Consider the following 23,969-nt stretch of genomic DNA (forward strand, 5'->3'; position numbering starts at 1 on the left):
ACAATAATAATAATAATAATAATAATAATAATAATAATAATAATAATAATAATATATTCTTTGTATTTTTTTAATATTTAATTTTATTTTTATTTTCAGCTTTCTATATTTATTTATTTTTTTTATTTTCTGTTTTTTCCTTCCTATTATGATGGGTAACTCAAGTATTATCATGTCATATAATTCCCTAAAATGGAAATAAAAAATAAAAATAAAAGAAAAAAGTAAGGCAACATTGGTGTAACAGCGCCCTCGTCTGTAAACCGTTTGGTGTTACGGCTGAATTTCCGAGGAGCCCTGAAGGCAGCATTTTCCCGCATCAGTCTGCCTAGTTTCAGTTAGCCGTTTGTCCGTTTGTCCGCCGCACAGGTGCGTGTCGACTCGTGCTTTTGTGTCAAATACCGAAAACTCGAGATGAGAAACTAAACGCCGGGTGACTGCAATGTGTCCTCGGAGCCCCTAAAACAACCGGGACTGTGTGTTGGGACAGAAAAAAAGCAGCTATCGGCTCTTAAAACGGTAACATGTTAGCACCAGCACGACAGGTGCAGACCGGCTTCGAGATTTGAGACGATAGCCTCGTCGTTTGTGATTGAGACACGAAGACAACCTGCGAGGACACACGTGATCGAGGTAAACAGCGATAACAGCCTGTCGTTATGTGCTTTAAGGTAGCTCATCATTATGACGCCGACGCTGAAGTTAGCTTTCGATTCGACACCTTTCGATACGGCAGTTAAGGGGAGAGTTAAGGGAAAAGTAAATTGCTTTAGCTTTGATTGGCTTTTTTGCACCTTTTAGTGTTGTGAAAACATCTTTAACATTTAAGGTAAAGCCTCTGCGGTTTCTGAATACCAGTTTGACATTTTTGAAACTTTTATTGTTTTTGTGAAAATGCAAAAAAGGGAGATTTCTCTGATTTTTTCACGTTGATCATATTAGACCCAGTCTGGATCAAAAACCTTTATGTAGACATGTCAAATCTGGACTAGATTATCCCAGAGAGGCTAAAGAGTATCTAAAACACAGTTTCAGATTTGTTAAACCCTTTTAACCTTTTATTTATAACCAGTTTATGAAAGTGCATAAAATGTAGATTTCACAGCTTTTTTCTCCTTTAGACAACTTTGGATCAGGTGTTTATTGAAAAAAGCAATATTTAGGGAGATCAAACGTGGATTACATTATTCTAGAGAGGCTAAAGATTATTTAAAACACAATTTAAAATTTGTGAAATCTTTATTGTAATTATGAAAATGTAAAAAAGGGGAAGATTTCAGTGCGTTTTTAAATGTAGACCACATTGGACCAGGCCTCTGTCAATAACCACTACACTGTGGGACGTCAAATCTGGACAATATTATCCCACAGAGGCTAAATGTTATTTAACACACAGTTTTCAGATTCGTAAAATCAATATTATTTTTGTGAAAATGCATATAAGGTAGATTTAAATGCTTTTTGTAGCAGGTCTCTCTTGAAAACCAGCATATTTAGACAGGTCAAATCTGGATTAGATAACCCGAGAGAGACTAAATATTGTTTAAAACATAGTTTCAGATTTCTTACCCCTTTTACTCTGTTTGATTTGGACCAAATCTAATGTGGTCAACATCTAAAAAAAACAGTGAAATCTCCCTATTTTTGCATTTCATAAATAGAATTACGATCTCACAAATCTGACACTGTTTTTTAAAATAATCTTTACCGTCTTTGTGATAATCTAGTCCAGGTATGACCTGTATTAGTGAAGCGGTTAGAGAACTTGTTTAATGTGATCTACATGTAAAAAACAGTGAAATCTCCTCTTTTTTTTTGCATTTTTACAAATAGAATAAAGGTTTAACAAATGTAAAAGTGGATTTCAGACAGTGTGAAGACTTAACCTTTAATGTCCAAAATGCTATCACAACACTAAAATGTCCAAAAAGTAGAGGATCAGTCGTTAAGCAATAAACGTTACTTTTCCCTTAACTGCTGAATGGGAGCGTGTCGAATCGGAAGCGAACTTCAGCGCCGTACAGCCAGGGGGAGATTAGTGAAGCTAACGGAGACTCAAGTTAGCTAATTGTATGTTGACCCCCTTAACCTGCTCTTTGTGAAGCTAGCATCACAAAAATCGTGCTAAATAAACGATCGTTTTGATCAGCCGCTCACCGTTTTCAGAGCAGCTTCATAGGCCCGTGTGTTGTGTCTGCAGGCTGACAGGTGAAGCACTGGAAACCAGTGCTGCTCACTGACTGGGACACCACTTTTTGTCTCATGTAAACAACACAGAGCAGGTTGGCAGGTGTCCACGTTATCTTGAGGTCATAGCCTGTTTTCAATAAGCTTAAGTGAGCAACAACAGACCTCGTTTTTGGATGTTGAATTCAGGCCTCCAGTTAGTTTGTTTTGGTTTCATTTTTATTATTTTATGACAGTATATTATGGAAGAAGGAAGTGGCGCTGGTGCTGGGTCGATCTGTCTAACGTTCCCACAAAATGCTTGAAATAAGGCAGATCACTTGGTTGCTGAAGGCCTTATCACATCACAGTTGCTCTCATTATCGACTAATTTGCAGATTATATTCTCTAAACCTTATTTTGTCTATAAAAACTCCTTAAATATCAGTATTAGTAATAATATAACAACAATAACAATAACAGCAATAACAATAATAATAATATTAATGATGTATAATACGATTAATTTGGTGGTATAAAAAAATACAAATGAACATAGTGATTTCAATAGGGTGCTCGGGCCTTATTAATCTTTATTTATATAGCTTTTTTCAAGCTTAAACACGCTTTTCATAGTGAATAATGTGATCAATAGCATTATACCACTCTATACCAGTTTAAAGGTATACGGCATACTATGATCTAAAAGTTTACGTATCTAGGACTTTGAAAAAAATGCAACTGGAGGGAGAATCTCACCTTTAGTTTAGTGATTTTCAAAAGGGAGAGTTTTTCTTCATGCTTCCTATAAAAATGTTAGCAAAGGGTCTCAAATGTTTTTCAGGTCAGGTACAAATAAAATGTTTGTTTTTGTTTTTCTTTTACACATAGGCCAATAAGTTGTTGCTAATTTGTTGGATTTATGTTAATGAGTAATTTTTATATATATTTATGTATATCTATATATGTCTAAACAGTTCATGAATTTATGTTTTAGCTTTAATTATAAAAAAAGAGAAGGGATTGTTGCAACAAAAGATTATTTTCATTCAGGGCTGAAACCATTAGTTGATTAATTCATCAGCAGAAAGGAAACAGCAAGCTGTTAATAATCAATCAGTAATTTTGATTATATATCAAGCAGGAGTGCCGTTTCCAGCTTTTTAAATATATGAATTTGCTGCTTTACTCTGCTTCATATCACATTAGTATCATCATGCTGTATCGTGCTGCACTGCTCGTGGGCAGTTTGTACAGGCTAATATGACATAACGTAAATAACCGATTTAGTTGCTAATGTTTGCTTGCGTCGCATCTAGTTAGGAAACAGTGTAACTAAATGAATCCACTGAATTTTTAGAATTCTTTCTTCATAAACAACTTCAAAATTAATGTTGAAAAAAATGCAGACTATTTGTGTCAGCAGAGTTTTAAATAAAATGTTAATAATTACCATTTCTTGTTCTTTCTTCTTAAACTTTAGGCAACCTGACATCCACAAAGGGTGAAGTTCTACATCAGGAAACTGCAGCCTGCTTTCCCTCTCCACCTATTCTGGTTTTCTGTCTCTTGAATTATCACTCCCCTGTCCCACTCCCTTTTCTACCCACCTTTAAACTTCTTATCTCCAATCCCCACCACTTCCTTATCCCCCTTTTCCACTTCTTTCTGTCCTCGTCTCTCTCGCCACCCTTTAATCTCCCACCACCTCCATCTGTCTCACCTCTCGGGCCTCACAGTTTAAATACTGACATGGCCTCGGCACGGTCAGAGCAGTCCAGCGTCCTGCAAGAGGAGCTCACCTGCCCAGTGTGCCTGGACTTGTACCGCGACCCCCACTTGCTTCCATGCGGCCACAACTTCTGCAAGACCTGTCTGGACCGCCTAAAGCGGCAAGCGGATCGAGGCCGCTTCCGCTGCCCGGAGTGCCGCGACAGCCACCGCTGTGGCACCAACTTTCAGAAAAACTTCAAACTCGCCAACATCGCAGACGACTACCGTCACCGGCGCAGAGCGACCACCGCAGCCGCTACGGCTTTAAAATCCAGAGAACTGCTGTCGTCCTCTCTGTCAACGCAGCACGCCAGGGGTCTGTTGGCTGTTCCATGTGACTACTGTCCTTCAGTCGCTGCCGAGGCGCCGAGCGTCAGCGCTGTCGGGGAAGGAGCGTCTCCTGTTTCTGCTTCTCAGGACGATGGTGACAAGCAGGAAGCAGCTGCTGCTTCTGCTGCTGCTGCTGCTGCTGCTGCTGCTGCTGCTGCTGCAACAACGTTTGCGGTCAAGACGTGTCTGAAATGTGAGGTGTCGATGTGCCAGGAGCATGTGAAGCCACATCTGGAACTGCCGGCGTTCCGCGAGCATCCTCTGACAGAACCGATGAACGACTTCTGGAAGAGGAAGTGCCCGGATCATGATGAGATATACAGGTAGGAGTCACGTGCACTCGTGTATTTCTGTGTTACAGGCTTTAGACAAGGTGCTTGAAGCACTTCAGTTTGTCTCTCCGAATTTAAATCCCAGAACACCTTAAAAATCTGACATTTTTTCAAAAGTACTCGATTATATATGAGAGGAGAAGTTATTTAATGAAATGTTTTCGATGAATGTTTTAAACGTTTTTGCCAGTCACATACCTGAATATTTTTAGTCCCTTACAAATTTGTAAAAGTCTTTTGCAACAAATGGTTGGCGAAAAAAAATGAATCCTTGAAAAATGAAAATGAGTGCTTGACAAAGTATTCAAAAGTCCTTGAATTTGACTTCTCCCTGTCTGTTAGAAGCCTTGTGTAGATATTCCAGGGTTCCCACATTCATGGAAAACATGGAAAAGTCATAAAATTCATCTCATTTTCATTTTCCTGGACCTGGAAAAGTCATGGGACTAGTCAAAATCATTAAAAAATCTGGAAGTCATGGAGTTTTGTTTTAAGTAATGAAATTGTTACAGTAATCTTCATGAAAAACCTTCCTTGTAATTTAACATAACGACAAATCTATTGTCTGTGGCTCCCGCCAAAACATAGCCGTAAGATGTTGAAAAATGATGATAAAGATGAGATGAAGATGAAGAAAAAAATATCACATAAGTCTGTGGTTGTAGTCGAATTGGAAAACCACTTTATCAGTGAGTGCAAAACTGTATTTAAAGAAGATTTACTGCATTTAACCTGAATCCTGTTTTTATTTGGTATGCAAATCCAGATATTACTGCATGGATGACAAGATATGTGTGTGCAACGCCTGCACCATAGAGGGAGGACACTCGGGACACACAATCAAGACCCTAAAAAACACCATGAAAGATCTCAAGGTACACCTTTTATCATCATTGTGGTTTCTGTACAGGTTGCAAAAGTCTGGAATATTATATCAGTATTTTTACATCATTGGTACTCTTCAACATTTCAATGACATTTATTCTTATTAAACATATTCCCAGTTTACCAGGTTTCCTACTACTTCACCTTCTTCTTAAACATTTGAGCCAGCATTGCAGTGTAACGTCAGCTTTTTTAGCATTGAGCTTTTACACCTGTAATTTCTCCAGAATTTGCATTCTCTAGTTATTATATTATTATTATTATGAGAGATAATTGAGGAAATTCTCACGTCTTTTAAAGTATTCAAATTCAAATTTTCAGTCCCAGTATAAGGCAAGGTTTTTGAACACAATCTCACATCCCTTTTAATCATATTTGTGGTTAAAATAAAAAACAGAAAATCCACCATCTGTTCAAATGAAGGGTGGTATTTTTGTTATTTAAGAGCATTGAATTCAGAAATAAATGTGGAGGAGCTGTAATGTGCAGCCTACTCCATTTGGTTTCACCACCTCTTGATTGTTTGGCTCACACAAAGTCTTGTGATGAGTCTGGAATCCCGATGAATGAATATTGTCATTTGTTGTTTTAGTGTGTGTGTGTGGCTGCGTGTGAATGAATGAGGGAGTCACATGACTTCGAGGTCTTTTTGTAGGGGAGTTAAATCCACTTCCTGTGCTTTCATTCCCCTGAACAGTGGAGTTGAGAGGCTTCCAGTTCAGTGCTCTGCATATTCAGTCCAGAAAGCTGTTGGATTCAACGTGTTTTCAGCCCAACTTATTATATAATATTAGATATTTCAGTTTTAGCTATAAGGCTGTGGGCGTTTAAAATGAGAAATTTTAGCACTCAGGTGGACACCAACGAAAGATCCTCCACATGATGGTTTATTGGCGGTATATATCAATACAAATATTCACAGGGTTTCCATGGTCATGGAAAACCTGGAAATGTCATGGAATAAGTAAAAACCATTGAAAGTTTTGGAAAAGCCATTGACTTTGAAACCTGAGCAAATAGGCCTGCTTTCTTTCAGAAATGGGAAGAACGCCGTGAGCAACCAAAGTAATTACCCCCAAATTAGCAAGAAATATGGAAAAAGCACAAGACAAATACCTAAAAATTAGCAAGAAAAAGTAACAACAAACAATAAAAATCAAGGAAATTACTTGAAAAAGTGCTTAAAAAAATAATTTTAGTTTTATTGTGGTGGGCTGCCACAAATTCATGAATGGTTTGGACACCTTGCATTTTATGTCTGAATTACACTTTTTTTAAACTTCTGTTAGTAGACACTATTGGAAGAAAACCATGAATGTTACAGGTGATTTTAAACTTTTGGATGGCAGTGTACGTATGTGTGTATGTAAGATATCGTTTAATTGAGCGTACATAACTATACAATGTCTATGATAAGAGGCTTTCTGAAGCCAGTGTTTGATAAGAAGCCTTGGAGATGAGGGGACTAATTAAAGCTTAAATCAAACAGCATTATCAAGAGTTATTGCAGTGTTGCAGGTGATAATACTTCCCTCTCTCTACTATTAGAAATTCAATAAAAGACATAAAATGTCCCAAAAACAAATGTAGAGAAAGGATATTTCAATAGATTCCAGTTATAACATGAGTTTTGAAAGCCATTATGAGCCAATTTAAACTTATATTTTTCATTTGCACAAAAGTGAACAATTACACTTTAAGCCCCTACGCCGATGTATGTTTTGGAATATTTAAAATCTTAAAGTATGTTGTGACATCACGATCACTGAGCACTTTCCCTCCTCATCTTCGCCAGGGCACGCTGGACAAGCAGCTGTACAGGGTTGAAAGGAAGTTCAGCATGGCGGAGAAAAAACTCCAAGAGCAGAAGGAGAAGGAGAGACAGAACAAGGTAAGATGGCACACATTTGTCAAACAGGGCTGATGAATTTAAAAGCAGTTTAATATGTGACTATTTATAATATTATCTTGAACGTCTACAACTTATTTGGGATTTCGTAATGATTGATGACTATTTTATTATCACAAGTTGAAGTAGCAGTGGTAACAGTAGAAATTTTGATTCGTGATTTCATACCAGTTTTTCTATTTATGATTATTTTATGTAAGTCCAGTTTGAGATGTAAGTCATATGCAGTATCAGAATGTGAATTTCGGCGGCATCTAACAATTATTTTCAACATCAATAAATCCACAGATTATTTTCTTGAGCAGTTTACTAAGTATTTGGTCTATAAAATATCAGATTTTTATTTTAAAGCCCATCATAATATCCCAGTGTCCAAAGTGATGTCATCAAGTGCCTTTTTTCCCTGAAATTTACAGCAGGGTAAACAGAGAAAAGCAGCTCATTTTCACAAAAATATGTTCTCAGTATGTTGATTTTAGCCTATTAAACGCTTTTATTGATTCATTTAATTCTATGTTTTATGTGTTTTTAGTGTTTTTATTTTCCTCACATACAAAAGCCTTGAAGTCAGTTCATTTTTCAGTTAAGATTTCAGCACCATGGACAGCAGCATTACAGTCGCTGTGTTTGCTCTGGGTGCTGGAATAGGAGGCATCGAAAAACTAATACATGTGTGTGAAGCTGTGCTCAGCAAATACCTGTTAAACTTTCAATTTGTCAGGGTAGAGAGGGTTAATAACAACCAACTTGGCAAGAAATGTCCCACAAATTGCAATAAATTAATGAAAAGTTACAAAGAAAATGGCCTGAAAATTATTTTTTTTAAAGTGAGAAAATTGTTTGAAAAAGATCAAAAACTAGGGAAAATTTCCAGAAAACTTTTAAAAAATTTATTTATTTATTTTCTGCACTTTATTCCGGTCATTTTGCTTGTTTGCTTTCATTGTTTACTTTTTTGTGCTTATTTTTAGGTAATTTTTTTGTAACTTTGAAAAAACAATCTAATTTCCTTCTCCTTATGTTTTTGAAAGAAATCAAACCAAATTGCTCAGGTTTCAAAAGATTAATTGAGCTTAACTTAAATCATTTTTTGAAGTTGGCCCAACAAACACTGTTATGTATAACTTAATGGTTAAATTTACCACGCTCCAGGAAATATGTTAAAATGGTACAAACTTGATGAGCAGTAAAGCACTGACTGTTTAAAGAGTCAGATCATTATTTGTTGTAAAAGCCTCACAGCTGTGGCTGCTCTTGTTGGGTGCAGTTTTGCAGCGGAGCACAGAATACAAGGTAGTTTTTAAATTCAAATTTTAAAATTAAAATTTGTTCCTAAATCGTGCTACATCTTTTGGAGTTCAAAGAGGATTTTAAGATTCTCACAGCCTGGAGAAAAGAGCTCTTCTGTAGTCTGGTGGTAATAATATAACTAAAATTAAGTAATAATTAATTAAAATTAAATTATCATTGGTGTGAATAGGTGCCACATGCACATTTAAAGAGATAATTTCCCCAAACAAAGGACACAAAGGTGAATGGAAAAGTAAACTATGCCTACGTGTGTTGACTCAGCAGAGATAACATTACATACGAAAAGTTGATCTGCAGGAGAGTAAATATTGAAAGCAATACAGAATGCCCGAGAGCCTTTCTGCATTATATTCCAATATTTTTGTATGTTTTGAATTGTCTTTTTTCCCCCTTTGCATAAATACATAATACAAACATTTCTACCATAAATCGGCACAAAAAACCCTAAAAAAAAACACCACAATGCAAAAAGTAAACAGTTTGATGCTCAAAATTTGAATCAAGTCAATAATAAAAAAATTACTTATTGCCACTAAATCCCTGTAAGATGAATCCTGGTGACATCCTACATTGTTCCTCTTCTCCTCCTCCTCCCTTCCCTCATCTAGAAGTTTATGGACGACTCTGAGCAGTGCCTGAACAGGCTGGGTGAGGAGATGAAGGCCAAAGTACTCCGCTTCGTCACCAGATTGCGAGAATGCTCGCGCACTCACTGCGACACCAACGGGCCGGCAATTCAGAAGAACATCTTCAGGATCTGTCAGGACAAGACGCGCCTGCAGGAGGTCCGCTGTGGCATCGAAAGCCTCATGCAGGAAAACGACCCTTTCCGCTTCATCGAGGTGAGACGCATGCTCAACACCTGCAAACAAATACGCTTTACATCACTGACAACCTTTTTATAACATATACGAAAAGACCGCAGCTTAGAAAATGTTGAGAAATGCAGAACTCCCACTCTCATGAAAAACCTAGAAAAGTAAACGAATTTCACAATCATGTTTTCCAGGCCTGAAAAAGTCATGGAATTAGTGAAAATAATATTTTTTTTTTAAAGAAATTGAAATGAAATCTGAACAGAGAATATTGGCTTGATTTCTTTTTAAAAAATAAGCCCCAAACTAGCAACAAAAAAAAAGAAAATGGAAGAAACTAGAAAACAAGGAAATTACAGGACAAAGTGCTTAAAAATAATCATAATACTGTAACATAATTTTTTAATATAATCTTCTGAAACTACTAAATTCTTGCAATTCGCAGGACATTTCTTATCAAAATACTCTTTGCCTTTTTCCATTTTTTTGAAAGAGATAAAACCAGTTCGCGTGGGGCAAAAGGAAAGTTATTTTGGTGTGTTGAAATGTCATGGAAAAGTTTTGATATTTTGTGTGTGAAAATATGTTGGATGCCTGGCAATATTAGAACTCACTTGTGAGTTGTAGTTAATGTAAGACCTGTGTGTCCTTTATGTGACTCATATGAGACATAACTCAGCGTTTCCCCAACTAGTAAAGAATAAAGGAGCTTTCTAAAGCATGTGGTGGAGTTCATCTTTTAAGTAGTATAGGAGGAAAGTGTTCAGCTTTAGTGGTAAAATCTTCGGTAGCTACATGTTTGTCATCATTAGTACATTGTAAAAAATGTAATTTAAGGTTTATGTGTTAAAGATTCCTAATCAATTTTGCCCCTCTTATGCAGGGCTGCACCAATAACTTACTACTTCCTGTGAAAATCTAGTTGGGTTATGATTTGTGTCTTCAAACTTCTGTTTTTTTTTTTCTTTAGGCATACAAAACAACAGGAAAACAGTAAGTACTGCCTTTATATTAATTCAGGGCAGCAACTACAATGTTAGTTATTATTGATTAATCTTGCCAATCATTTCAATCGCTTTATTTGTTTGACCCACAGCCAAAACCAAAAGATGTTCAGTTCAGTGTCATCATATTTTTTTCAATCATGTCCCCTCTTTAAATTTGGACGTTTTTGCCAGTCTGTGAATGCAGCACTTGCGGGACTTCCTTAAGTTCTTTTTTCTTTCAGCAGCAGTTTGAGGAATTTTGGTTGCATGGTGGATAATCGATCTGTCAATCCGATCAGAGCAGATCGATGGATGAGAGGGGCAGTTGCTGCAGAAAGCAAACTTTTAGACCCAGTGTATTGAATGGGCAAGTTTAACTTTCCCTTCAGCTGGTGTTCTGCTGCTCCGTCTGTGCCCAGATTACACTCTGTGCTCTGTGAAAGTGGTGCACTGAACTGTATATATATTCCAGTAGCGCTCCCAATGAACGGTCCAGCTCCAAAAATATAAAAACAATGTGTGGCAGCGGATGTTTTAATTGCGACGGGCTATTATGAATAAATGAATATCTGGGGAAACCCTGAAATCCTGATATATGAGAAGCTGTAACCAGCGTATTTTTGGCATTTGGCTTAAAAAATGACAAATCTGCCTAAATCTAAATACATTTCTGTTGACTGACTAATTGATGAATGGGCCAATTATTGCAACTCTATATTTGTTTTGAAAAAAAGAGAAGACGATTAAAAATGAAATTTTGAATCCAATAAGCCTCAACTAATAGCGTGTGTGTTTTAGGTGCCGCAGGCAGCTAAGAAAAAACATGTTCTACCCAGAATATGTGGACATGGAGACCGAAGTTCTTGGAGTGATGATGGAAGAAGAAATGAGAAAATTCCTTGATGAGGAACTGCCATGTCATATTGTTGCTGCCATTAATTCTCTGTGTAAGTAACTTTGATTCATTACGTCATCTTCTGATGTCACTTTTTCCTGAATGTTGTCAGCTAAGATGAAAAAAAAAAACAGTTGGTACGTCTACATGCACAGTTAAGTCGAGCTACAGTTATAGGTCAGTTAGGCATTTAATATGACTACTGTCCGTGTCCTAGTAGACAAGCACTGGGGGAAAATAAGTTACTAAAGGAAGTATGTCCAACACTGCCACAGAGGGTGGCAATATGCCCTCTTTCAGCTGGTTGTTATTCGACCTATTGGGTTGCATGTCAAACGGTGAAAACATGGATAACTTCTCAGCCTTGTGCATTTCATAGGTACTACGCAATTTACTTGGTACCTTTGTCTTGTTTTGTTTCCTCCCTTCTTCTCCTTCTTCTTCCGGTTGTTAGGTTAACCAGAAGGTCACATTGATTCAGCTTCATGGTCATTTTTGAAGGTTCAGTTTGTGGTGCTGTTACCATATAACTGTGTTGGACAAAATAATCAAAATACCATCGACACCTTTCTGAACCTACTGCAACTATTTCAAACAGATTTTTACGCCAAAGCCAGAGGCATTATGTTTTCGGGTTGTTGATATGTTCGTCTGTCCCATTCTTGTGAGCTTGATATCTGAGGAACGACTTTAGGGAATTTCTCCAGATTTGGCACGTTACATTTTGGTTGTCATAGGTAAAAGGACAAGGTCATTGTGACCTCCATCTCATTCTTGTGCAAGCGATATCTCGAGCGTTGTGAGGGAATTTATTGCGATTTGACGCAAACATTCACTCACACTCAATGATGAGCTGTTTTGAATGTGGTATTCAAAGGTGAAGGTCATGGTGACCTTGCATTCATCTCATTTTTGTGAACGCAATATCTGGAGAAGATCATTGAGGGAGTTTCCCCAAATTTGGCGCAAACATCCACTCAAGAATGAACTCATTAGAATCTGGTGGTGAAAGGTCATAGGTCATGGTCATGATGACATCATACAGCATGTTTTTGGCCATGACTCCTTGAAAAACCTTGAAGAAACACCTTGAAACTGTGCTGATTGTATTGATCTTCTGTGTGTGAAGCGTTCGTGTTTTCACAGACATCGATGTAACTGTAAGTGCAACTTGACTGGTGTGCAGAGTCATACAACCGCGTGGCGGTATTTCCACTTTAAAATTCTCCCCATCCGTCAGGTCATATGTCAGATCTCGAGGAGGAGGAGGACCAGGAGGAGAACGAGGAAGAGGTCGTGGAGGATGACGATGACGACGACGATGACCTCGACGACAGCAGCGTAGAGGAAATGAGGAGCGAGGGGGAGGAGGAGGAAGATGAGGAGGAGGACGACGAGGATGGACACGACCAGAGCGAGCTGGCCGATGACTTCTACAGCCCAGGGGAGGAGGAGGAGGAAGAGGGCGAGGAGGAAGAAGAAGACGAGGACGAGGACGGAGATGAAGAGGACGAGGAAGAGAGGGGAGTTTAACAGGACATACAAGACCTATTAAAGCACTTTGGATTCAATCCGTAAACTGCGGACGAGTGTAACAGATCTAACATCTGTTTTAGTGTTGCACTCATCTTCTCTTTGAATGTCCCACGTACAGTTCAGGACTCGAGCAGCTACCACATTTTGCCTCAGACCCTCATTAAATAGTCTAAGATGAAACACTGGACGAAAACGGAGCTTCGATTTAAGCTGGATTTAAAACTAGCCGTGCACTGAGAATCAGCCAATGTGAATCTCATGCTAAACCTGTGTTGCATTTTGCTAAACCTCAAGGTGCTTTATAGCAGTTTGCTGTATATGTAAATACATGAATGTATAATGACAGAATGTGGCTGGAAGGACTCAACGAGAATTTGGCAAAACTTCTGCATGTCTGCGATGCCGAATTTAATACCACTTTGCTAAAAAAATAAATAAAAATGACAGATTAGGAGGAATTTACCTAATCAAAACTGATAAACTTTGGTCTACTTTCACCTGAAATTTTGATATATTAACAGGTGCAGAGATTCTGAAATTAATATCCTTAAATTTTTCAAGTTTAATTAAAAAAAAAGGTTGAATTCCTTGAGTTTCCCAGTTTTCCATCACCACAGAAAGCCTTTCGATCTGCATCCTTGTAAAACATGAAGGAGAAAAACACGCCAGGGTAATTACTACTTGAATCCGTGTATGGATTGTTGTGATTGTTTCATTCATGCTACAGTTAAACATCGCAAGCCAAAGAGTTAGGATGTGCGTCTGTGTGTACGCATAGATGCTTTTAAAAAATTTTGTTTGCTTGGCATGACATTAAAAAAAAGAAATGCAATGTGTTAATATCAGTCTGCATAGGCCATAGGATGTCTTTGCTTTTCATAGTAGTGCTTCAAAAGCAGTTAATGCATTGTTTAAAAAAAAAACCTATGCACAGTTCATACATTAATCTCAAAATATCAGTTTCAGGTGATGAAGAATTTTGCACTTTACTACAAAAAAAGATGCTATGTTAGGCCTGGTATATTTGAATGTTAAAAGTTGATTTTTATTTTGATACGAGTGATTTTGTGAGGGGCCAAACTGAAATAATAAATATATGATATTAATAAAGCCTGTTAAAATGTGCACAGGTGTCTGCTATCCTTTTGAAAATATGAAAATCGCGAGTGTGCATGACAACTTCAGTTAGATGTGGTCTGCAGGGGGCTGGAAAGAAGGGGTTAAAATCTGAGAACTAGATTAAAATACTTAAACAATGCTCCTGCAGATCCAAATAAAGTTTTAAAGGGCGTTGATATTATTATTTATTGATATTAAAATGATTTAAACAGTCTGTCAAAAGCTTTAAATATGCTAAGACGTGGAAAATTCGATTTTATGTTTTTTTTTAATTTTTTTTATTTTGTTTAGTTTTGTACATTTCATTGCAAAATCTCAAAATAATTGGTAAAATTTCTCTCAATTTTTGTCATCGTAAAACTTATCTTGAATTTGATTTTGAGTGGCATTTTAAAAACGTCTTAAAAGTCTCAAATCCAACTTGCCTCAAGTTGTAGGAACCCTGTCAAAATTTTCAGATACACTTTAGCAAATCAACTGAATTGCCATCATCAATTCACTTCACTTTAACTGAAATCTACTGAAAATATCAATCACATCAAGAACCAGTCTAGAAAAAATACATACTACTACTACTACTACTACTACTACTACTACTAATAATAATAATAATACACATTAAGATACATAGGATTATGTTCAAAGAAAACCAGACAAGATAAAATAAAAACAAAAAACATATTATTACTTACATACATATTATGAGATAAATAAAACAAATATAGTAGAACTGAAAGAAATGTATTAATAAATGGCTTTTTTATGAATCATGGTTGTTTTTTTACTTAGAAAAATATTAGCTGTCAAATATATGTAATTACACGGTCAAAGGGTCAACAACAGCATTTACATTTTAACAGAAATATCTAACTCAAAATTAATATAAATGTGCAACTTATTTAATGAGAGCCTATATGAAGTATGACCCGCCCTACTCTGTCTTAAACGGCCTCTGATTGGTTCATTGTGACATTCTGACCAATCATACGCCTCTTACCTAACCTACCAATCCAACCACAGAAGACGACGAGTACTAGCCAATCAGAAGGAGAGTAGGGCGGGTCTTGCGTTTGAATCGAAAATTGCGCCTCGGAACGTTTGTTCTTCGTCCACTCAATACACGGACATAAAAAGAGGACGGAGTTTCTTCCTGTAAGCTCCGTGAGCACATCCGCGTTTAGCAGCAGCAGCGTGTGACCTGAAATGTTTGTAAAATTGTCCTTACATGTAAGCTAACTCACTAAATCACGCCGCAAAAAGCCAGCGTGTGTTTTCCGCTTAACGCGGAGACAGCAGAGGTCGAGCTATGAACGCTGTTCTCCGGAAGGTAACGTTGTTTTCTGTTTTCTCGCCAAATGTTTGGTTTTCTGTCAGAGGTCATAGCTGGGTATGTTTACTCCACAGTGTTTTGCATGCGAGGACACTAGTGCGACACGTTACAGGCACTTTGAGCCTTTTTGTCGGTGTGTGTTTGCGAGCATTTGCGCAGATTCAACTTAAGCTAACCCTGGTTTTTGGTTTTCGATGTAGCGCGTTTCTTCGGAGTTGTCTCAAACATGGATGTCTTGAAATCACATTTGTCCGACCAACTAGTCAAAAACTTACAAAGACACTGAATATTCAATGATACAGGGTCCCCGCGGTCATGGAAAACCCGGGGAGGTCGTGAAATTTCACAATTTTAAATTTTTCCAGGCCTAGAAAACTCATTGGGTTTGTAAAAACCAATGAAATGTAATTGAATGATTACCCTTTGAAATGAGCAAACTGGCTCGATTTCTTTCAAAAACTGTTAAAAAAAGGCGATGAGGAACTTAAGAAATTACCCCCAAATAGAAATAAATAAAGTTGCCTAAAAATTAGCAAAAAAAACAAAAACAAAAAAAAAACAACAACAAGGGAATTATCTGAAATAATAATAATTGTGTAACAATGTTCATTATAGCATTATGATAATTATATAGTACTCTGGACATTTTTCCAAAATGTTTTAAAAATACAGTTTGAATCTGACATGCTGGGCAAGTGGGGCAAGAAAAAAAAGGCTCCTTGAAAAGTCATGGAAAAGTTTTAAAATTTTGTCCATGAAAATGTGTTTGAACCCCGATGATACAAAACAAAAAAAAAACAAAAAACAAAGGGTAAACTGTCAATGGAGCAACTGTCAATAACGAAAAATGTTTTTGAGTTAAGTACTGGTGGAGAGTTTTCTTTGTTGATTTGGCTTAGGGAGGGACTTTAAATGGTTGTATTTTGTTTTTATTTAAATGCCATCAAAACCTCTAAACTAGCAAATGAATATGAAAACCTTTTTTTTTTATAAATGGATTCCTAAAAAAGAGAAAGTAAAACAGAAATTATTGTCACATTTTCACAATTCTGGCGGTCCCTAAGCTACCATCAAGACTCTGAATCAAATCTAAGCTTGAAATAGTATTTTTTAATCAAAATCGCTGTATTCTACATGTCTCATTTAAACTTTAGTTTGTACTGACCAGGTCCTGTGAAAACATTACATTTGTTGCTCCTGCGTGCATGACAAAAGCTTCATTAAACTTTGAACCTTCCATTATTGAAGGTTCGAATTTTTTAAAAAAAATCTTATAACGTCTAGTTGATCTCAGTGATAATCTGGCCCTCACTGACACTTTTCTGTTGTCATTGCTCATTTGACAGCTGTCATTATATGCACATGTTGCAAATGTCTTCTTCCACAAAGGTGTAACTTTCCATGAGTTCTTTATTTCCTCAGCGGCAGTGTGAGGAGTTTTAGTGGCAGGGTGGATAACTGGTCAATATTTAATAGTGTTGAATATTGCAATAATGACATTGCTTGCGATAGATAAACATCAAAGTATACTCAGTTTTCTGCTGCTTTCAGTATTCTACTAAAAGGCAACAAATTGCCTGGTAAATAAAGAAATAAAAGACATTTCTTCTTCCAACATTATTTAAATAAAACTTCAAAAATACAATAATGAGTGCAATATCACAGTTTTTTATCACTGCACAAGTTGACATCCCAGTGACACCAAATGACTATATATTTTGCATATTCTGCTATGAATTTGAGACATTTATGTTGTAAATATAGAAGCTGATGTTATTCTGTTTCGTCCAGGTGCAGGTGACGGCTGCACAACAGGCGTTTGTGTTGAATCAAGCACTTACATTATGCCGGTAAGTCTTTGCATTGCTGTTTTTTTCATTCTGATACTTCATTTTGGCTAAACTGAAGGCGATACTGATATTAAGGGTGTGATTGTTAGAATCATATAACCCCAAATTAAAAAGTGTACATTTTAACTTAAAACTTTAAGTATTTTAGTACAAATTTGAGGATTGTTTTTGCACGTTTAGTGTTATTTGCTGTCTGTTTTGACAAAATTTTTTGCAGCAAGTTCGACTGTGTAAAAATAGTGTGGACGGATGATCTGAGCGTTTGTAAATAAAAGGTCAGCATATTATCAGCCTGGCAGATTATTGGGGCCGATATTGGGCATTTTGCTGAATTTCTTTATCAGTGTTTTATTTTAATGATTGCTGATAAAATGAATTAATAAAAAAGTGCAAAGAAAGTGTCAGCATGGGAGCAACATTTACTTTATGAAACCTCATGGAGCTATTTTTTAAATTCATTTTTAAAAATGGGTTTTTTTTAAAAAAAAAAAAAACATTTTATTTTACTTTATAAAGAAGTTGCTGTATATGATGAAAGTTTCAGTTTTGATTTAACATTTGCTAAAGGCATTTAAACAAAATTTTGAGTTGGAGTTTGTTATATTCCAGACTCTAAATATTGACAGAAAGATTGTCATTTTTATTGTAAATGCATACTGGTTCCAAATGTCAGTTTTCGATCTCATTAAGTACTAATAATCGGTATCTGCTCTGAAACGTCATCTGATTGTCAAACATTTAGCTCGACAATCTAAATCACTTTATATGCTGTTAAATCAAAAACATGAGAGTAATCACACAAAAACTGTGCAGTACAGTTGTTTTATTTTAAAATTTACCTCGATTTTCTCTGTCAAATAGTTACAATAGTTAAACTTCTTTTAAGCAATGTTGCTGCGTTTTTCCACAGACTGCTTAGTTGGTGTAAAATCAATTTATTTACTTGCAAATGAGATTGATTTTGATCTGCATAGTTGCAAGAATGCAGATTTTTTTCCTTTTTTTTCCTTTCAAAAATGGTCATGAAAAAATATTAGTGAAATGGATTTTCTCTAATCTAATTTATCTAATCTATTTCTAATTGTGTTTCTGGATAATACTTTAAAGGGCCACGACGTCCATCCAGCATCCTGTTTGGGGTAAGTCTTTAAAAGATCTCTGTGACTGCAACACTTTAGCATGTAAAATATAATATTTGTGTTTTACTGCTACCAAAAAAACTCTCACCTGTTAGATTTGTCTTGCACATACGTAGATGAGAAGCATTTGTTTACACGACGTGTATTTAAACTGACAAGTTTTCTTTAAATCCACAGCTTCTTTACAGGAGAGACAATACAAATCCATGCCAACCCATGGGATTGGGAGGTGGAGACATCTTATAGCTAAAGAACCGGTAAGGCTCTTAAAACCACAATATTGAAAATTTTAAGAGAAATAATTTATTCAACAGAATGTCAGAATTAAATAAAAATTATTTCCCACACTTATTTTTATTTATTATTATTTTTTTTTATAATCCAAGATCAGAACTTGAACTTTTAGTTTCAAATTTTATATTTTTCAATCAAATGTGTTTATTTTTTCAAATTAACGAACCTTGTGGCGTCGATCTGGCTTCATAGAAATGTCATAATCTGTGCTCTTGTTCACTTTTCCAAAAAATGAAATGAAACGACACACTAAAGGGGTGTGTCCTATACAAACACCCACCTATAATCCACCTGTAAAAACATGGAAATTACAGTGCTCGCGTCTTAATCCGCCAATGCTGAAAAAGTTTTTACAAATAAAAGGCAAAACTAACAAAAAAAACCAACACTTTAAAACTTTTAAACTGTGAGAGGACAGAAATTCTTCTGAAAAGAGATTCATGAAATTGTCTCATTTTATTTCCGGCTCTTGACGAGTGTTTCCTCATCCCCAAAATCCCCAAAACACTCGACTCTTCACAGGCTGTGGCTCACTGAAGGGTTAAATAGTCGCTGTTCCAGAAAGTGTAAAAAATATTCGTTTTGATGCAGTTTGTTTGAATAAATCAACACTTTTAGCTCATTTATTGATTAGAAGAGTTTACATTTAGGACGTAATGATCAGGGATTTTAAGTGCGTCCTCGTCTGAACCACAAAGCAAACGACTCGATATGATCTGTTAAGTCAGACCTCAGATTTTAAATTTGATTTCTAGAGTTTGTCCAACAGGGACTAAGAAGATTCAATGACTGGTTTTAATGAGGCTGTAGATGTTAAGTGCTGTAAAATAACGTGTTTTTTTGTTGTTGTTGTTTTTAGTTAAAGAAAAAGAAAGACAAACACCAGATGAAGACGATCCTACCGCAGACAGATACGGCGTTCGGCACTCTGAACGTGACAGTTTCGGGTTATGACATGACGCTGGTGGAGCATTACGCAAAGTTCGTCCACAACCTCTGCAATCGGCTCGGCATCGAAGTGGCAGAAAGGTGAGCTCATTCAAAAAAAAACAACACAACTGTATTTCTAAGTATTATTATATTATTTGATTTATTTTTTACCGTGATGTTAGAAGGTAACACCGGAGGATATGTTTAAGGAATTGGTTATGTCTACTTTTCTCATTATTCCGGGATGATAATTTTGTTAATTCAGAAAAACAACACCTTTTTTTCATCACGTTTTCTAACAATTCTGGGATAATAATCTTGTTAATGTAGAAAAAGGGCAGAATTCCTCCCCACAAACTTTGTCTCATAATACGGGGAAATTATCTCGTTAATTCAGAAAAAAAACTGAGATAATTATCTTGTTTATTCTGAATAATAGGCCAGACTTTTTTTCCCCTTGAAAAGTTTTCTCATGATATTTTTGTTAATTCAGAAAAACAACTGTGTGATAATGTTGGTAATAAAAAGAAAAGGGCAGATTTTTCTCATAATGTTTAGAAAATGATCTCGATGATTCAGAAAAAAGCGTACGACATAAATGTCTTGTTACTTCAGAATAATAAACCATATTTTTTGAAAAGTGAGTGAACGAAGTGAATGAAAAGTTTTCTCATAATTCTGAGATAATAATCTTGTTAATTCAAAAAGAGCAGATTCCCCCTCCCAAAAAATCGTTTATTCAGAAAAATAAGATCTTTCTCACGAATGATGTCATTCATTCAAAAAAAGAGCTGAATATTTTCCCCAAAACCTTTTCTCATAACACTGAAATAATAATCTTGTGTATTTCGAAAAACAAACAGAATTTATTTTCCTCAAAGGTTTTCTCGTATATTTCAGATAACAATCTCATTATTTCAGAGCAGATTAAGCAGAATAAGTCTTGAGACGATTATCTTCACAATTCAGAGAAATTGGCCATTTTTTTCTAATTAAAAAACTTCTCATAATTCTGAGATCATAATAGTGTAAATGCATAAAAACAGCGTTTTTTTTCTTTAGTGCATACTTGATGCTTTCTGTGTGGATGTTTGTCATCCAATGAAACATTTTCACAAACAAAACTGATTTAAGCAGAAGTCACAAACCTTCAAATCCTTGATGTGTCATTTTTGCAGCACTTTTTAAAAAAAAATTGGTTTTTCACACGCAGCTACGCTTTACCAACCAAGAGCACCGAGGTCATGCTGATGCAGGAGCAGGGCACCAAGATGTACGTGGACGCCGTCCTGAAGACGCACGAGCGAGTCGTCCAGGTAAAACTGAGCCGCTCTCAGTTTCCCTTTCACTCAGTCGCTGCACGCTTTGTCTGAGGAGCCGACCGCTGACTCTTGTTATTTATCTGTTTGTCTAGTTGAGCTTTCTAGACACCACAGTGTGTCCCGTTTTCATGGACGTCGTTCTGAAGAATCAGCCGGAGGGAGTCCAGCTCTCTGTGATGGAGGTGAGTTAGCTTTGTCGCCCTAAAGCACGATCTGAGAAAAGATGTGAAAAATCAGACTTATTTAAATCCTTTTGGTAATCCATTAATTTATTTTCCCGCTTTGTTTACCTGTGTGAGAATTCAAGTTAAATTAATTCAGGGTTAATTGTCAGTTGGCTTCAGTAACGGCTGGATGTATGCGATAGAGGGAAAATGTATGGGATTATGAAAAAACAGGCAAAACTTTAAATATAATCAGAGATATTTTTCTACAATTTCCAAATTAGGATAACACTTAAAAGATTAAACCTGTACTGTAACTACTGTTCATATCTGTCTTTATTATCATTAAATATTGATTTTTGTTTTTCTGATGTACCAAAAGCAGAAACACCTTTTCGCATTTAAAGAAACGTCATCAATACATGAACGATGTAACGAGTAATGCCAGAAACATGCAGGTTTTTTTCTTCTAAATTTCAAGTGATTTTTGTTATCTGCAGAAAACCATATTTATAATTATCATAATTACATATTAAAAATCATAGCAATCATTATCAAAATTAAATATTAGAAATTATTTCACAGAATTCTAATTATTTTTAAGCACTTTCCGTGTGTGTTTTTTTCTTCTTCTAATTTTCAAATCATTTTCCCCCCGGAAAACCATTTTTATAATTTTCATCATTACATATATAAAAACATAGCAGTCACAATCATAGTTAAATATTTAAAATTATTTTGCAGAATAGTAATTATTTATAAGCACTTCACATTTGTATGTTTGATTTTTTCTCCTTATTTTCAAGTGATTTTTTTTCCTCAAGAAAACATATTTATAATTGTCATAATTACATATTTAAAATCATAGTAATCATTATCATAATTAAATATTTAAAATTATTTCGCAGAATATTAATTATTTTTCAGTCACTTTACATGCTTTTATGGGGTTTTTTACGGTCAAAATTTCAAATCATTTTTTGTAGTTTTCTCCATTTTTTTGCAAATTTTTAGCTCATGTTTTCTTAAGTTGTCCTAAGAAGCCTCTTTCCCATGTTTTTTTTTTTATAAAAGAAATCAAGTCAATTTTCTTAAGTTTAAAGGGTTAACATTTCAGTAATGATCTCCTCTCCCCTGTCCTCAGCACACCGAGGCCGATTACCTGGCTCGGTTCAAGAGTCGTCCAGAGCTGGAGGGGCTTCTCAGTAAGATGAAACAATAGGACGTTCCCAAGTTTGACCTCCCGAGCTTCAAAAACTGTATGTGGCACATTACACCTCGATTATGTGTTTGTTTTTGTATATTTATTCCCTGATACACCCTAACTGAATCATGTAAAAAGGGTCATTTGCATTCAAAAAACTGTTCACAACTCATATTTGATTTCTTTTGTTAACCTCTTAAAAAATAAAGCCGGCATATTTTTTCCAAAGTAAGACATTGTCGTCGTTAATGCTTCAGGTTTGTTTTGTTTTTAGAGTGCACAGGTATTGAATATATACTCTTAAAAGGTCAGTTCATCCCAAAATCAAAAATACATATTTTTCCTCTTAACTGTGGTACTATTTATCATTTTCGATTGTTTCGGTGTTAGTCGCAGTGTTGACGATATCAGTCGTAGAGATGTCTGTCTTCTCTGAGACACCATGGAAGTAGATGACGCTCAGCTTGTGGTGCTTAAACCGCAAAAAAAACCCAAAAACAAAAGCATCTGAGAAACTCATTAACTCATTAGTAATGTCTCTTTCCAGAAATCATGAACTGGTTACTCAAAATAATCCTCAGACCTTGTTGTGAGCAGTTTCTTGTAGTTTTTGACCAAACTATACCTGATGGCCGAATCATGGCGCAGAGGGACGCGTGCACGAGAATCTCGTGCTCATGGCGAGATTTAAATATTAATGGCTGAGCTGTGAACTAGCAGAAGATGCACGCTTCCCTCTGTGCAGTGGTTTGGTTGAATGAGACATACTGTTTATTTTATTTAACACTTTTTTTGGCGGTTTTAGCACCACAAGCCACCTAGTTTCAATATATTAGAAAGAATGAAAATATCTCCAAGACTCGGCAACTCACGCAAACAATGTAGATTGATAAACAACACTACAGATGAGAGGAAAAATGTGTATTTTTGATTTTGGTGTGACCTTCTGTTTTTTTGCTTCTTCAGCCGCCCTTTGAATAACTCGTTTTAGGTTTTTATGTGTACTTTGAGAGAGCTGAGGCCAAAAATGTGAAATACAACAGTAATCAGGTTTACCGTTTATTTAAAAGAGAAAAAACACAGGCAAAAAAAGATGGAACATTAAAATATGTTTTTTTTTTCTAATAGCAATACATGCAGGAATATTATGAAAATAAGTAAATCTTTTGGCAAAGGAACGTAGTAAAAACATTTTCTGTTCCACACACAAACATGTAAAATAAATCTGTAGAAAACAAATCTAAATATGTATATATATATATATTTGTTGTTTTTGCAGCAACAGTTCAAGATAAGGACAGAAATTGAATCAGTGATACGATCAAAAATAATTCACATATTTGCATTCAAAAGCATTATCATACAAATCTATAGTCATATTTCTGAGTGATTAAAAAAACATTATTGCGTAATTTTAATAAAATAATTTAATATCTGCTCCTACTTTCTTAAAGTCGCATCTATCAGTACATGTTTTGGCTAATAGGATGCAGCAAAAAACAAACAACAAAACTCCAAAACTTCCACATTACCTTCGTTTCATAAAATATCGTCATTGATTAATAATTATTGAGTCTAATTTGTGATTGATTTTAAATATCCAGTTTAATGTTTGGGATCAATATCCCTTTTTTAACATTTACGTTATACAAAACTTTTAATAAATAATTGTGAAAAAC

General features: G+C 35.7%; 2 protein-coding genes across 2 annotated transcripts; both read left to right on the top strand.

Annotated features, from left to right (window-relative positions):
* The first annotated feature begins 351 nt into the window (after positions 1 to 351).
* On the top strand, positions 352 to 14,063 carry zgc:92594 (uncharacterized protein LOC436996 homolog). Its single transcript, XM_042512810.1, has 8 exons — positions 352 to 633; positions 3,650 to 4,592; positions 5,368 to 5,476; positions 7,282 to 7,377; positions 9,315 to 9,548; positions 10,492 to 10,514; positions 11,306 to 11,454; positions 12,643 to 14,063. Exons 2-8 carry the CDS (start codon positions 3,919 to 3,921, stop codon positions 12,933 to 12,935), a joined length of 1,578 nt encoding a protein of 525 aa, XP_042368744.1. The 5' UTR covers positions 352 to 633; positions 3,650 to 3,918; the 3' UTR covers positions 12,936 to 14,063.
* A 1,133-nt stretch (positions 14,064 to 15,196) lies between these two features.
* mrpl48 (mitochondrial ribosomal protein L48) lies at positions 15,197 to 22,516 on the top strand. The gene is made up of 8 exons (XM_042512512.1): positions 15,197 to 15,384; positions 17,179 to 17,237; positions 18,345 to 18,376; positions 18,554 to 18,633; positions 19,530 to 19,699; positions 20,814 to 20,916; positions 21,015 to 21,104; positions 22,231 to 22,516. Exons 1-8 carry the CDS (start codon positions 15,364 to 15,366, stop codon positions 22,306 to 22,308), a joined length of 633 nt encoding a protein of 210 aa, XP_042368446.1. The 5' UTR covers positions 15,197 to 15,363; the 3' UTR covers positions 22,309 to 22,516.
* The last annotated feature ends 1,453 nt before the right edge of the window (positions 22,517 to 23,969 follow it).

This window comes from Plectropomus leopardus, chromosome 23 (genome assembly GCF_008729295.1).
Source record: "Plectropomus leopardus isolate mb chromosome 23, YSFRI_Pleo_2.0, whole genome shotgun sequence".
NCBI lineage: Eukaryota > Metazoa > Chordata > Actinopteri > Perciformes > Serranidae > Plectropomus > Plectropomus leopardus.

Excerpts from the sequence above, each read along its gene's own strand:
- zgc:92594 (XM_042512810.1), top strand. The coding sequence starts at position 3,919 with ATGGCCTCGGCACGGTCAGAGCAGTCCAGCGTCCTGCAAGAGGAGCTC. Across the intron at positions 4,593-5,367 it reads GATCATGATGAGATATACAG|ATATTACTGCATGGATGACA; the intron begins GTAGGAGTCACG and ends ATGCAAATCCAG. Across the intron at positions 9,549-10,491 it reads ACCCTTTCCGCTTCATCGAG|GCATACAAAACAACAGGAAA; the intron begins GTGAGACGCATG and ends TTTTTTCTTTAG.
- mrpl48 (XM_042512512.1), top strand. The coding sequence starts at position 15,364 with ATGAACGCTGTTCTCCGGAAG. Across the intron at positions 19,700-20,813 it reads GGCATCGAAGTGGCAGAAAG|CTACGCTTTACCAACCAAGA; the intron begins GTGAGCTCATTC and ends TTTCACACGCAG. Across the intron at positions 20,917-21,014 it reads CGCACGAGCGAGTCGTCCAG|TTGAGCTTTCTAGACACCAC; the intron begins GTAAAACTGAGC and ends CTGTTTGTCTAG.